The sequence below is a fragment of the Lactuca serriola genome, chromosome 4 (assembly GCF_051521515.1).
Source record: "Lactuca serriola cultivar US96UC23 chromosome 4, Lser_US96UC23_V15, whole genome shotgun sequence".
Lineage (NCBI taxonomy): Eukaryota > Viridiplantae > Streptophyta > Magnoliopsida > Asterales > Asteraceae > Lactuca > Lactuca serriola.
Window position 1 is genome coordinate 293,173,762 of NC_136411.1, and position 16,707 is coordinate 293,190,468.

Sequence of the window (16,707 nt, forward strand, 5' to 3'; positions counted from 1 at the left end):
GCATAAAAGACTTATGAACATTTGGGAACCATTGATCCAATTCATATGAAGACATCCATAAATAAAAAGTTTGGGAAACTAAACCACAAGGGACTTGCACAATCTTACCTTACAAATTGTTTTGAATACTAAAAACTATTACAACAATTCAAACAAGATTTGAACACACGAGGACTAATGTTCCTCTGAATCACCCTTGCAATCATCTCTCAGTTCTCTAAGTATTGATAAGCTTGTTTCCTGCCATAATAAGTTCAAAACAAATATATATTAAAGGGATTTCACTCAAAAATCAGAATTTTAGGACTACATATTTCTTGCATTTAGCCCTTCCTTATATTCTGCTATAAAAACTATTTATTTCCTTGGCAAAAAGTAAATGTCAACAAACACAATTTCCATATTAATGGTGAAGTTCCTTTTTTGGAAACTAACATGAACCTTTTACCCATATTAATAATTACATATTTGCGAAGGAAGTGACTATGATCCATAAGAGTGAAGCTTATTTCAGAAATTTAACTAACAATCAAATATATTTACCAAACTGTCTGGCAAGTGAAATAAATGCATGCAGTCTTTTGATCCCATCAAGATTATTATGTACACAGTATTTGTTATTATTCTTTCTTTTATCGTATTCCACTTGTTCATTACAAAAAATGACTTAAAATACATATGTATAACAAAATTTTTGAAATGGGTATGAATCTTCATTACAAGAATGACATTAATGCGAAGATCGCTGTTTAGAATTTAGCTTATACAGGTTGCATTATTATGATGATTTTACATATTTGAAAACCTAACATGCATTAGATTGGTAGAATGGTTTAGAATGTGAAGGAATCATAATATGTTATGTGTTTGGTTGGCAGGAAATTGAATCGAATTCAATAAATAAACTGGATAATTTAGTTAATATATTTTTATTTATTGTGTGTGTGTGTGTATATATATATATATATATATATATATATATATATATATATATATATAATCGGCTTTTTGTATTCATTTAATTATGTTCGTATTTTAATCTTCTACTTGGTTTTCTCATCTTTGCATCCATTGTTGCAGATACATATCCAGAAATATTAATTTTAGATTTGACTTCTTATATTCTGTTATGAGGTGTTTCATGTTATGATGTGTGGTTTCCCTGGATTCTACTGTTTCGATCTGCTTAGTAAACCATGGCTTTCAGATGGATCTACAATGATCATACCCTCAAATTGTGGCAACGAGGAAGTAATTTCTCATGTGAAACTTTTATGTAAGTTATATCTTAAATTATTATTTAACCTAAACCGAATTAACAAGGAATGTTACCAAATTGCCCCCTCGCTAATCTTTTATTACATTTATGATACTTCTACTTATTTCTCTTAGAGCTACTAAACACAAGGAGACCCCTTGAGACCACTTCTCTTTGCCATTGTGTTGCACCCGCTCTTGCATAAGATTAGAGACAATTGCAAGCTTCTTCTCCATGCCTGGTACTTGGATGATAGCACATTTATCGGAAAACCGAGCTCTTTTGGCCCTCGTGTGATGGTAGGAAGTTACAGGAGGGGCTATTTCCAGCAGACATTGAGAGGCCGCTTTTGGGGGTGAAACTTCTTGGAGGTGCTGTTAGTAGAGATGCTAGTTTCATTCGCAGTCTAGCCATAAAGAGAGCCGAAAACGCTGTAAATTTGATGCGTCTTCTTCCACAATTGTCTGACCCCCAGAGTGAGCTCCTTCTTCTTCGGTCTTGTATGAGTATTGCTAAGCTTTTCTTTGGGTTGAGGACGTGCCAACCCGTTCACATGGAGAAGGCGGCAATATTCTTTGACAATGGATTGCGCGGGGCGATTGAGGACATTGTGGTTTGTGGGGGCCCTTTTTTTGGTGACATACAATGGCGAATTGTTTTGCTACCCATTAGGTTTGGGGGTTTGGGTTTATATTCGACAGTAGAGGCTACCTCCTATGCTTTTGTTGCCTCACGGACCCAATCTTGGGTATTGCAATACCGTATCTTACGGGATAGCGGTATACATGGTATGGATTCTGATTATGATTGTGCCTTGGCATCCCTTCGCAACAAGCTTCCAGATTTTGACCTTAACAATTTTACTACTAAAGACACCGCCCCCCCTAAATCCCAGAATACACTGGCGAGTGCCCTTTTTTGTAAAATTGTCCAAGATATGGAAATGCATTTCGACATGACGACTCAGCAGAAAGTGGTTTTCTAGTGCTTACGTGCACCACATGCTCAAGATTTTCTTCGGGCTATCCCTCTAGATGGACTTGGCCGACACATGTCTCCCGTGGAGTATCGTACTATTCTTAAATATCGACTTATGATCTCCATTTTCCCAACTGACGAGATATGTCCTGTGTGTCGCAAGACATTTTTGGACTCTTTTGGAGAGCATGCAGTTCACTGTAAAAAACTCTCGGGGTTCAAATACAGGCACGATATGGTTAGAGATGTTTTGTTTGACATATTTAAGCGTGCCGGAGTTTCTGCTAAGAAAGAGGTACCTGTTAATTTCTTGACTGATCCGACAGAAGGAAGGTCAACCCTCAGACCGGCTGACATTTTGATTTTTGGATGGGTCGGAGGGAAACACACATGTGTCGATCTTACAGAGGTATCCCCTCTCGTGGGCCTGAGGGATGGGGGTTTCACAACGGGACATGCTGCTTTAAAAGCAGCCACAAACAAAGTCACCAAACATGAGAGATTGTGCATGGAAAATCAACACGTGTTCATACCATTTGCATTTGATACGTTTGGTTTCCTCGCACCAGATGCGGTAGAGCTTCTTAAAAGAGTACAAAGAATCATGCATAATAATGTTATATCCCCTAGATCTTCGGATGTAGTCTTTAAAAGAATTAGCTTTACCATTCAAAAAGGCTTAGCGGTTGCCCGTTTGCCATCTCACTCATTGTATAATGACAATTGAACTTGTTGTTTAATTGAAACTTTTATTCATCTAAAAAAAAAGTAAAAAAAAAATAAGATATATAATTTTTATATTTATTTTTAATTCACCCTCGGGCTTACGCCTCGTGAGGCGAAGGGAAAAGACCTCGAGGCTCGATGCATTTTAGTCCTAGAATAACCTTTTTCTTTTCACCTTGAGGACAAGGTATTTTTCTTGGAGAAGAGGTTTACTAAGCATCAAGTTCAAGAAGGTGATTGGGGCGATGAAGACACTAAGGGAGGTTCCTTGTTCTAATGACCGATACTTTGGCCCCAAGTACGATTATTTATGAGAAGCGAGAATAGGAAGGTTGATGAGGTTATTAAGATGAACTTCAAGCCACCGGAGCCCATGGATGCTAAGGACAAGACAAAGAGGCTACCTCGAAGAATTTGGATGCTATACACCATTTTTTAATATTTTATCCACCTTGAGCACAAGATGGTCTTCGAGGGCTGGATATTGCTATATATCCACTAAGTTGATGTTTTTTTTGTCAAAAGAGTTTCTTAACCTCTTATGTTTGCGTCTTGCGTGGCACAACGAGCAGATATTTCCACTTGCAGACTCTTTGTTTCTTAGATACTAAGATCGGGACCAATAGCAATCCAATCACAAAATCTGTCAATCCCAAATTGTTGAAATTTCGATCATGTTACAGGATGGAACGTGATTTCAATCAAATGAATTCAACGACCCATCAACTCTGAAGAAGGTGGAAAAGGTATATAAACTCTCTGTGCAATAAGGGATTTCAATCGAAGGATGATAAGCCCCTCAAAGTTGACATAGTTGGGGTATCAGAGAGTAAACGCAAAGGGGTCAAAGAAATGGGTGTGTAAGCATTGCAACTAGATGTTTACCAGCTCTTATACTATAACTCATGTACACTTTTTTGGTGCTGCAATAAGGAAAGCACCAGAAATCAAAAGGTGTCCTGCTATACTCAAGGATCGAGTTAAATATCAAAGCTTGTTAAACAAAGTAAAAGCTATCGAATCAAAAGGTTTTTCTAAACCTTTAAAGAACTCTATAATTAACAAAAAAAAAATACCTCTAATTCTAAAAAGCACTCGACGATTCTTTTTACTTGTAATGGAAAGAAACATAGTTGATATGAAAGTTCTACATAATCCTCAGTTTCAAGAGATGATCACAGCCATAAACAGGGCACATATTAGCTACAAGGCTCCTTCATATGATAAGGCTCGAACCGTTTTGCTTAACAAGTGTGTGAGAGATATGGAAAAGGGGCTGACTTCAGTAAAGTGAAGGATACATGGTATACACAAGGGGTTTCTATTTTGTAGGATGGCTAGTCCAATGTTAAACATCGACAATTAATCAATGTTATTACTGTCAAGAGCCGTGGTGCCATGTTTATGTATGCAATTGACTTTTCTGGTGTAGAGAAGACAGGTACAGGAATTGCAAACTTCTTACTTGGAGCCATTGAAACCATAGGAAGTAATGTTCTTCAAGTTGTAACTGACAATGTAGCAAACTATAAGGTTGTTGGAAAAGAGGTGGAAAAGGTATATAAACATCTGGTCTCCTTGTTGTGTCCATACTTTGAATTTAGTTTTTAAAGATCTTGCAATTGAATGTTTTTCGCTAATGGACACATATAGGAAAGGGAAAAAAACTGTTAAGTATTTTCTTAATCACACCCATGCATTGACTATTTTTAGAGATAATTCACAAGTGGAATTGTTAAAAGTAGCAGAAACTAGATTTGCATCTCATTATTTTTTGCTCAAAAGGTTATGGGATTATAAAGTCTCTTGCTACTACAATTGTCCTTAATTCATGGAAATAGTGGCTGAAAAATGGTGATGAAAACACTAGGAAAAATGGATTATTAGTTGATACAATTAAAAGTGAAAACTTTTGGGATAATGTGGAAAGTATTCTTGCTATTACAAAACCAATATACTTGATGATTAAATTTTGTGATGGTGACGGATCAAAGATAGGAGAAATTTACGAGAAAATAGATAACATGCTAGGAGAGATTAAGGAGACATGGTGAATCATCGTTATGTTGAATATTACCCTCGAGTAAAGAAGATTGTACTAGCTAAGATGGGAGAAGATAACAATCCCTTTGCATTGTTTAGGATTTGCATTATCTCTACGATTTTATGATAAAAACTATCTTGAGGAGATGGCATCAGGTGAAATGCGTAGGAAAACTCTAAATCTTGATAAGGAGGTTTTGGTTGGTGTAATAGAATCTTTTAAGAGGATCACAAAAAGTGAAGAAGAGGAGCATGTTATACGTGAGCAATTTGTTACTTTTCACATGAAAAAGGCCTTTATTCAATGGCAGCAATTCACATGGATGCGGTGACCATGGATGCCATTGATTGGTGGTTAAGTTACGTTTTAGAAACTCCCAAACTTGCTGCTATAGCAAAGAAAATTTTATCGTAACCTATTACTCATGGTTGTTAATAGCGATCGCGTAGCGTAGCTGTGATGGGTCGCTAGCGATGAAATAGCGTGCGTAGCGATCCGGCAAAATTGATTTTTTTTTTGTTTAAATCGGTAATAAACATAGCAATTAGACTCGGAATAGGTTTAGGCGGTGAATCGTACAGTCTTAGTCGATTAGAGGGGAAGACACGAAATTGACTTTGATTATGTGATTCTACGATAGTAACGACAATAATACATCTCCCTTTCTCCCCAGACGACTCCAGAATCCATCTCGATTGTTCAACTTCAAAAAGGTAAGACTTTTAAATTGCTCTGTTTTTTTTTTTCTAACTTCTTGGTTTCAGGCTTTAACTGATTTCTTCTAATTTCAGCTTTTAACTTCTATATTCTGATCAATTCTGCAAGACTTCAACTTCAAAAAAGGTAATCTTTTGCTTCTTTCTTTCTTCTAAATTATGAGATTCTTTGAATTCTCTTGTGTTATCTTTGATTATGTGATTCTTATGATATTGGCTTCTATCTTGTGATCAATTCAGGCATGCCTCCTGGTGTAAAAGAGGATGATATTGGTTGGAAACATGGCAAAAAAGTTGAAGGAACTACAAACTAGGTGTTGTGTAATTATTGTCCAAATGTTGCCAAAAGTAGGATTACAAGACAAACATCACCTTGCTTGTGATTCCACTTCAGTTTGCAAATGTCTTAGAACTCCACTAGATGTTAGGAAACTTTTTAAAGACATTTTTGAGAAACAGAAACAAGATAAAGTTGAAAGGAGTCACATTACTCACGTTGATGATGATGTGGTGGATATAAATGATGAAGATGAAGAAGAAGCTGGTGAGGTTCCTTTCTTGTTAGGCAAGAGGGCTATTTCGTCCTCCAAGTCAACCCTACACAACAAGAAAGTAAAAGGCGCTTTGGATACTCATTTCAAGTCATCCAATGAAACAGGGAAGAAGAAGAAGGGGTACTTGGTGGGAACTTGAAGCCATTGCTATACATGGTCCCGATATAAAACCCCCATAAAACCCCCTAGCTACCATGAGGTACGTGTTCCCCTGTTAAAGCTAGAGAAGGAGCACACAAAGAAACTTTTGATACTTAATGAGACCCAGAAGAAGGCAATCGGGTGTTCTTTGATGGCTGATGGTTGGAGGGACCGGAAAGGAAGAGCACTTATCAACTTCTTAGTGAATACTCCACGAGGAAGTATGTTTCTAGAATTTGTAGATGCATCTTCTTATTCTCATACAAGTATTCATTGTTCTTGTTTTTTACTTATGTTTATGTTTTCTTTTGTTTATGTTATGTACTTTACTTATGTTTATATTCATTGTTCTATGTTGTTTATGTTATGTACCATGAAAGATTAATTTGTTATGTATTATACTATTATGTTCTAGCATTGGTTGTTTATGTTCTTTACTATTTTTGACTGTTATTCACTCTTGTATTAACTGTTATTGACTATTTTTGTTGTTTGAACAGGAGAGAATTTGTTCAAGTTGTTTGACTACTTCATCAAAGAAACTAGACCCGATCATGGGGTTCAAATTGTAACAGATAGTGTTGCCAACAATGTTTTGGCAGGGAAAATGGTGGAAGCAAAATATCCACACATCTATTGGACTCTGTGTGTTACGCATTGCATTGGTCTCATGCTTGAAGACATCTTCAAAGTGACTCATCTTAAGAAGACACTAGACAAAGCAATTGCGGCTAACACTTACATTTACAACCGTACATTGCTCTTGAATATGTTGAGAGACTTTATGGGTCAAAGAGATATGATTAGGCCCGCAAAGACCCGGTTTGCAACCGCCCTCTTAACTCTGAATTGCTTTAGGAGTCATAAGACAAGTTTAAAGAAGTTGTTCACGTCTGAAGCTTGGAACAAAAGCAAGTTCAAAGGGGAGGAGGGAGGAACTCAATGTGTCACAACTACTTTTTCAACTAGTTTTTGGATTAACATTGAAATTGCTGTCAAAGTTGGTGAACCATTACTAGCGGTGCTTCGATTGGTAGATAGTGAAAGAAAACCGGCTATGAGGTATATTTATGAAGCCATGGATAGGGCAAAGGAGCAGATTGCATACTCATTCAACAACAAATTTAACAAATACAAAGCTTTCTTCAAATTCATTGATGACAAGTGGAATTGTCAACTTCACCAAGATTTGCATGCAGCTGGTCCTATCTAAATCCGAGTATTTTTTACAACCCAGGAGTGAAAGAAGATAATGAGGTGATTAAGCGCTTGATGGCATGCATATAGAAGATGTCATCAGAAGAAGACGAGACCAAGATTCACCAAGGGCTCTTTATATATACTGATGCAGAAGAGTTATTTGCGCAACATATGGTTGTTAAATTAAGAACAACACTTGCACCAACGAAATGGCGGATGCAATATGGATCATCAGCACCAACACTTAAGAAGTTTGTTGTGAAGGTGTTGAGTCTTACTTGTAGTTTACTTATAGTTCATCAGGGTGTGAGAGCGTAACCGGAGTGTTTTTGAACATGTAAGTTGTTCATTTTTTTAAGATTAATAACATTTGCACTATTTACTAATGGTTTAATTTTATTTTTGTAGATCCATTCGAAAAAAAGAAACCGTCTTGAACGACAAAAATTAAATGATTTAGTTTACATCAAATATAATCGAGCATTAAGGAGGAGGTATGATATGCGGGATATGATCGACCCGATCATCTTGGTAGACTCGCACATACATGACCCGTTCGAGTGGTTGGCAAGTGATGATGATGGTCTTGTGTTTGAGGGAGATGACTTCAGATGGAATGTTATGACAGAGGCTATGGAGGTGGATGAGTCAGTTCATCTAACTAGAAGAACAACAACACCAGGTGGGATGCAAGGGGCTATTGGGGTTGTTGAGTCGAGCTCACAAGGTAAAGCTAGAGCTAGACAACCCCATTTGGTAGATGAACCTGAAGAGGAAAATGATGTTGGGGTTTATAAGGAGTTTGTTGAAATAGAGGGGGAAGATGAACTCATATTTGAGGAGGATGAGGATAACGATTAGTCAATTAGTGGTATTTTAGAGTTTAGGCTTTTAGAGTCATAACACTCTCTTTTATGGTATTGAAACATAGTTTTAGACTTTAGAGTCTAAAAATAACCATTCTTTTGTGGTATTAAAACTTAATTTTAGATTTTAGAGTCTAAAACTAACCAATCTTTTGTAGTAAAAATCTTTGGGAACTTAATGTTAGCTTAATAGAACTGGTAATTGTTAGTTCTATGTATTATTTTTAATTGTTGAATAGGTGCAGGTAAATATAGTGTTTAATTTTATAAGAAATCACAAAATATGAAATAGCAGTCGCTATTTCATCGCTATCGCTACATAGCATATAGGTGGGTTGTTGCTATTTCCTCGCTATCTCTATCGATAAACTTGCTATTACTAGTTCATCAGCCGAGAGAAATTGGAGTACATATGATTGCATACATAATGTCAAGAGAAACCAATTGAACTCCTGACAAATTGGTGTTTATACATTCGAATATTCGTCTCCAATCAAGATTCTCCGAAAGTTACACATCCGGGCCATACAAGAAGTGGGATGTAAATCGCGAAAACACGAACTTGAAAGAGTCAATTACAAGATTTAAAGAAATGAAATGGGAAAATCTAGAAGATGTAGATCATGTGGCTAATGATAGGAATGAAAAAGGCCAAAGGAAAGATCAAACTTGGTAAACTTTTGACATGAATTATGAAGTTATTTTGTTTTGAGCTTTAAAGTTATTTTAGCTTTATGTTTTATACTTTTGTTAGTTTGACATTTATGTTTTCCCATGAAGTATGTAGTATACATTTTACATTTATAGTATTATATATTTTGGTAGTTTATGGTACATCGTACCACATTACATGGTACGGCGTTCCACATACCAAAATAGCTTTTCGGAAAAGACTACCCCCTGCATTCCAAATTTTATAGATTATCGATCCTCGATCTTGTTTTCCTTGTTTTCCTTCCACATACAAAAACAATCCCGTTTTCGTGTAGCTATGGTTTGTTTTTTAGAAGAATGTAGACATAAAAAGGTCTACATGTCCTCTTCTTAGAGGAAAAGGTCAAACCACTTCATACATCTTCATACCTCTTTTAAGCTTGAAAAACTCCTAGGTTTAGGGGAAAATACCCAGCTTAATTCTTCACATTTTAAAAACAAAAAATGACAACAAAAAAAAAGTTACACTTCACGTTTAATTCTTAAAACTATACAGTACTTTTTAGTATTGGTTCTTCCAAAGTTTGGATTATTTTTATTAAAGATGCAATATTTTAACTATTTTTCATATTAGATCCAAAAAAGTTTTACAATCGTTATTTTGCCATGTTATAAACTTAAAAAACAATTTTGCAAATGTTTTTATATAAAAAAATTGTAAGAAGTAAGAACCAGTTTTTTTAATTTTTTTATAAGACCTTTTTACAAATAAACATTACCATTGCATGAATTATATTTCTCAATTATATTTTTGTGTTGTATAAAATTTTGTAAGAAAAAAAATTGTATGAATTATATTTCAATGTTTTAAAACCAAAATTAGTTAAAGTTTAGTGTTGAAAAACTCTTATAGGTTTAAAAAATCAATTCATTTAAATTTAAATTTATTTTAGCAGTTTGCAGACTTTTAAAAAACAAACAATCTTCTTCTTGCAAACTACAGATGTTTGGTTCGCCTCCTCTTCTGTAGATGTGATCAACAAACTACAAACGTTTTATCTCTTAAAAAACAAACACCTAAATCAAACATTTTATAAAAAGGGTAAAAAGAGGAATTCAACAAATAAAAATCATTTTTGGTAGTGGGAGGGTAATTTACGTTGCGTTTAGTTACGGAAAAACAATTTTCCGTTTTCATTGGAAAATTTAGAAAACACGTTTAGTTAAAACTTATTCATTTTCCATTTTCAGTTTTAGAAAATGTGTTTAGATGTGTATTTTTCTACCGGTTTTCATTTTTAGAAAATGGTAGCAGTGGTAGGGTGGGCGTGGGGACGGTGGCGGCAATTGTGGCGGTGATGGTGGTGGTGGTGATGGTAGGTCGGTGATTGTGGTAGTAGTATGGGTATGTGTGTGTATGTGTGTTTGTGGGCGTAGGGGTAAGGGTGGGGGTGGTGGGGATGGGGATGGGTGTGTGTGTGTATAGGAGGGGGTGTAGGTGGGTATGGGTAGGTAAGGTATGGTGGGTTGGGAGTGTTAAAGTGAGGGTAGGTAGAGGTGGATGGGGTGGGAATGGGTATGTGTTTATATTTTAGAAAAATGTTAGAATTAGAAAAATATGAAAAACAATGATTATCGGTTTTCCAAAAATTTCCAATTTTTTTGTAATTTAAAAAAAACAGAATTTTTTCATTTTCCATGAAAAATTTAGAAAAATAGACAAACTAAACGCATTTTCAAAATTCTCATTTTTCTTGGAAATTTTTTCCGAAAATCAGCTCATTTTTCCATAACTAAACACACCCTTAGGCACTTTAGGTTTTTATTTTTGTTAGAAGGGTAAACTAGTAATTTCATCCCTTGGTTGCTTGTCTAGGAGTGGAAAGAGAGCTTAACATCTATGAGAGATTTGGTATTGCATACCTTAGGAGAGATTAGGCTCTCAAAATTGTAGCAAATCATTAGGTTATCATTATGTTCTTTTGGTATTTTGAAGTGTTTAATTCAATACATTAGAGCTTTTATTTCATGTTCTTGTTTTTTACTTCATTCTCCAAGTGAGTTCATATCAGTTTCCAATTCATCAAAGGAGCAATGCATAAGACCATTTGATTTCCAACTAATATGATAAAAAGTAAATAAAAACTAGAAACAAAATGGAGTTTAGTTATCTTACTAGTTGGCTTCCCTCACGAACAAAGATCTCCTCCATATGAACAAAAAGTGACATCCATCGACCCGTGAGATCCGATTCCAAGTTTGAGAATTTTTCTGAGTTCCCTTCCCCACATCTACCAATCACACCATCCTTGCTGTTTTGGTTAACCAAAATGCTCGCTTCTTTCTGACTCTTCTTTATTGCTATACACACACACAAAAAAAAAGGTATTCATCTAAAGTGCAAAATCTTAGAAAAATACAAAGTACACCCCAACTCACCAGCTATTCGGCCTTTGATATCCTGGTAGTGTAGATCTGACCAAAGGTAAGCAGCTGATTTTCATTAAAGAACACCAGAGTCTAATCAGATCATTGTAAGACTCTACAAAGTATCGAAATTTGTGCTTCTTACATGTGTATCAAGTCAACTAACAACATAACAATGTAAAAATTCTGTATGAAGTTTGAACTTTGAAACTCACCTTTCATGCAAAAGGAACATGGACAAGTTTTGATAGACTCCATACACATGCTTGAGAATCCATCGCCCTTAATCTCTAAACCGCATCTGGACTCCTGTGACTCGGGAAATTTTGAGCAATCAAGATACTCATCTTTGCTTGAATATAAATTATCAAGACAGGCATCATCATCACCATCATCCATCACCAAACTGTTTTCCAACTTTTCTTTTGATGGATTTTGTGGTGCAAAAACAGAATCAGTTCTTTCATCTTCTTCAGCTTCTACTGTCACGTGAGAACCGTTTCTATCAGATGGGCTCACAACATCACCAGCTTTTAAACCAGAAGAGGTGATGCTTTTTCTACCATCTTGTGAACAGGGTTCCTTAATTTCACATGAGATCTTAGATATACTAGCTATGGCTGAGATCTCTTTATGGAAGTTTTCTTTTTGGGAGTTATCAACTCTTAGACATTCTTTCTTTGCAAACTGAAATCCTTCATCTTTTTTACAACCATCTACAGATTGAACACCTGGAGTGGATACGAAAGAAAACCCCCTTTTCCCAACTTGATTTGTAACATCTCCTAACGCGGATCGGGGTTTGTAAGTCGCATCCGAGGGTATCTCTTCACTCATTATTAAAGTAAGCAGACAATATTCAACTGGACTTACTCGACTAGCAAAACTCAAGAATGATACAAAACCCGCTTGTCAAAGATGTCAGAATCGACGAAATATCAACTTGATGCCCTAAAAAAGCACGATTTTTACAGTCTTGCTCGAATTGGGAAACGATAAGCAGTAGAAAGTTGTCAAACAATGAGAATCTAATTAATTGAGCGTTGAGATACTGACCTTGAGGAGGATCTAGACCCAATTTCTGTATGGAAAGTCTGAAACTTGGTTGACCGGGGATGAGAGTTACGAGGGATATATGGGTGCGATTTCCCAAAACATCTCAAACTGAATTATTGAGGCGGGAGAGAGGAATGCAGCTGAGGTGTTGTCATTTGATTCTTTTTTAAACTTCACGGGTCAAAAATTTTGGATGCGCGCCTTCAATATTTGGCTGCTATTATTCATTTATTATTTAGTCATTTTTCTTCATTTCAATATTTTTTTTAAGACAAAATTAAATGACTAGTACATACGATTTATCTTAATTAGTATGGTCATTTATATATAATTTTAATTTGTTTGTTTGGTTAGTTTTTATGATTTATTTGTTTTAAATTGATTTTAAATTACTTTATAATTTTAATTTTTTATTAATTTTTTTTCAATTTTATATTAATATTTATTTTGTTAGAAAAATATCTGTCTCGCTGTAAATCCATAACTTTATAGCCATCACCTTCATCCTTTTCCAAAACTCTAACCTAACGCCTTCCTTCTTTCTTTTTCTCTTTAAAGATCACCGCTATGTTCGCTAGCCAATACTATAGGCCAATTTCCAGCCATTATCCTTACTATTACCAAAATCGGTGTTGCCTGTTAATGATAATAGTATCTAATATCATTAACTATTTGTAATTTCTAAATAATAATCGGGTCTTTTTGGATTGCCCTCAAGACACAAATGAGAAATTAAAAGATCTAAACATAAGGACAAATAAGTTTATTAATTTATTATGTTTAATAAATTAATCGGAAACTATTTTAAAATTGATTGGGAGTTAATTAAATAGTTTTAATTAGTTAAAAGGGTTTAATATTAATTAATCAATAGTTGGTTAATTTTAAATTTCAAAACCCTTAGGGAGTGTTTGGTACAGGGAAATAAAAATAGAGAAAACGAACTGATTCCCTTTCTCTTGTTTGGTCGATACAAAAAATAAAGAATCAAGAAATAAATCAATTATTTTTCCATCAAATTCATTCTTTATTTTTAAAAGAGAAAAGAAAGAAGAAGTGTGACCGAGAATCTCAAAAAAAAGAGCAGAGAAATCAATTTGCCCCTATTCGAACCCCACTATGTGCTATCGGTTAAGATTTTGCAATCTATCAAGAGGTTTCAAGCTGATTACCATGCAATCGGCACATGTAATTTTGATTTCCCTACATACGTCGATACATAAGATCAAGTAATTCACGACTGTGTCGCTTCATTCACGCATAGCTTCTTCTTGGGCAATTTTGGCATCGTCTTCTTCCAACCGAAGGTATGATTGTTAATCTTCTTATGAATGCTTCCAATTCAAGAATTCTAATTTTGAAATTGTGTTAAAAGCTTGCTATGATCGATTTTTTATGATTTCAAATTGTGTTAAAATCGTGCTATGATCAATTCTTTGTGCCTAATTGAATTTTGTTTTTGATGTTAAAACCTATTCATGACATTAAAATCGATTCTTCATGTGTTAAAATTAGTTGTGTTTTAATTCAAGGTATGGAAATATGTGACATTCTCATTTTCACAGTCAGAAAATACCGATTTGTTTATGCTTATTTAAAAATCAGAGTATCCTTTTTGAAAAATAGTATTGCGGAATTCGTTCCCAAAAATATGATAATTATATTATCAAAGCATTTACGAATAAATGTATTTTATTTATATTAAAACAGCGGGATGTCATCGTCAATACAGAAACATAAGCATAATGAAATATTACAAGCTTTATAGTAATTAAACTAGTTGCCTAATACTCCTTGAATCTCTCAGCAATATGTATCTTTCATATAACCACCTTGATACAATAAAGTAAGTGGGTCAGGTTGGGAAACATGGTGAGTACATATTATAACGTATGTGTTTCCAGACTAAGCATTAGTATGATGATGTAATAGTTAGGGTTGACAATTGTAACATACTTTGAAGTAAGATAAATGAATTATTTGAATATTATGTGAATTATGTGATTTTATGTGCATTATACTTATTTATATGGTATAATAAATTAAGAATAAAAAAATAAACGTCAAAAATAAAATAATAGATAGACCCAATATCTATGAAGAAAGTTACAGTGGTCGTGATAAGGATTCTGGAGATATAAATAATGCCGAAATTCGTTTTATAACGAAGAAGTTATGATATGTCGATATTTTGCGACAAAATCAGCACAACGTTGTGTGACGTAAAAAGTGAGTTTATGATGAAGTGCTTTTTAGCCTTAGTGATCTAAACAAAAGTCATAGTATATGTTAAACTGAGAGTGTACATAAAAAGAATGTCCAAATCCGACTTCGTATGAGTAAGTTATGATTTTTCCAAGATTTGTCATAGCAGTATGCAACCCAGAGTTCAAATATTAGATCGATCAATTTTTAGCCGGCACAACCTAAACGATAATCGAATATATCGTTAATAGGAGCTCAATGATAAAAAGACAGACGAAAACGAACGTCAGATGGCGAAGTTATGAAATTTTAACGGACTTATTCTATCCCGGCTTGTTAAAAATATAACTTTAAAAATAAATTCAAAATTAGCCGACGGAGTCTAAACGAAAGTTGTAGAGTACGGCTCAACCTACCTGTGGATATAAATAACGTTGAAAACGGAGCTCGTATTCGAGAGTTATGAATTTTTGAAGTCGGGATGGTCAAATGCGAGTTTGCAAGCAGAATGCCCTGCGCAGAGGAAAGGAACGCGCAACGTTCGGATAAGAGGTCTCGGATGCTCAACGTCGCCCCATCCAACTTTGGACACCTATTCGTACAAACGCACCGCATACGAAGGAGCGTACTCCGTAGCTGGAACGCACCGCGTAGCTCTGAGGAGTGCCCTGCGCAGTGAGGTCCAGCTTCCCTATAAATAGGATGCGAGGCTTGCCATATTTCTCACACCATTAGCCATCTCTTTCTCTCTATACTCTCTCTCTAACTCCCCCAACCCCTTCCCCCAAAGCCTAGGAAACTTCCATAGCGCTAGAAGAAAGCCCCGGAGCACCCGAAGGCTCCGAGAAAAAGAGTTTTTTGCTCAAAAGCTCTGCTCCAGCGGAGCCCGGTTTTTAGCAAAATCCGTTGTAAGTGAGATACGCCTACCCTAATTTAAATATAACTTATATTTAAATATAATATCATTGTTATGAACCTATGTAGCACCTGGTTCCTGGTACGTAAATTTTATCTAAGTATTTTACATTTATAGCCTTGGACTCGGCGAGTTGTAGGCCCGACTCGCCGAGTGGAGACGAGTTTGGGAGCACGTTAAGTTGGCGACTCGGCGAGTCCCCGCTGTCTGATGAAACCCTAAATTTCAAGGGTTTGCACCCTATTTAAACCAACCTTATGTGCCCCAACCTCGCCCCCTTCACCCTCAGAGCTCCTAACATCGTTCAAACCCTTATTCCTTGTGAGATTGAAGTGCTTTGGTGTGTTTCTTGAAGATTTAGAGAAGAAAGAAGAGTAGATCAAGAAGAGAAGAAGGAGGCCAGGCATCCTTGTGTTATCTCAGTGATTTCCTTGAGGTATAACTCAGTTTCCCCCCTGTTTTCATGATTATAGTCCCTTATAGCTCCATTAAAGTCCTCATTGAGCCATTTCCAAGCTTGATCACGAATTAGGGTTTGTAATAAGCTAATTAACCCTTAGATCTAGGCATGATTGAGCTCCAGGAGCTCAGGTCTACTGCCTTTATGGATCCATATTGCATGAAAGCCCTAGATCTACTCTTTTAGTGCATTTTGAGCCCTAAAACCTTCATTGGTGTTTATTTACACGTAAAGTTGGAAACTTTACGTGTTAATCGGGCCCTAGAAACCCATATCTATGTATGGCATGAGCTGGATTCGAGCAAAATCGAGTATATAGTGTTTTCATGCGAAGGATTCGGCGAGTCGTTCATCGGACTCGGCGAGTCGAGTCGCAAGTCCCCGAGTTCTCCCCCTTTTCGTGTTTGCGGAGTGGAGTAGTGAGTCATGGGGTGTGACTCAGTGAGTCGGAAGCCAGACTCACCCATGAAGAAACTCGACGAGTCAATGCCCTGACTCAGCGAGTC

General features: G+C 35.7%; 1 protein-coding gene across 1 annotated transcript; it reads right to left on the reverse strand.

Annotated features, from left to right (window-relative positions):
- Positions 1-11: 11 nt before the first annotated feature.
- On the reverse strand, positions 12-12,773 carry LOC145097163 (DNA-directed RNA polymerase subunit beta). The gene is made up of 5 exons (XM_079034679.1): positions 12,621-12,773; positions 11,780-12,515; positions 11,577-11,630; positions 11,314-11,498; positions 12-240 (listed from the first exon to the last, which is right to left on the reverse strand). The coding sequence occupies exons 2-5, from the start codon at positions 12,399-12,401 to the stop codon at positions 175-177; spliced, it is 927 nt and encodes a 308-aa protein (XP_078890805.1). The 5' UTR covers positions 12,402-12,515; positions 12,621-12,773; the 3' UTR covers positions 12-174.
- Between the last annotated feature and the right edge of the window lie 3,934 nt (positions 12,774-16,707).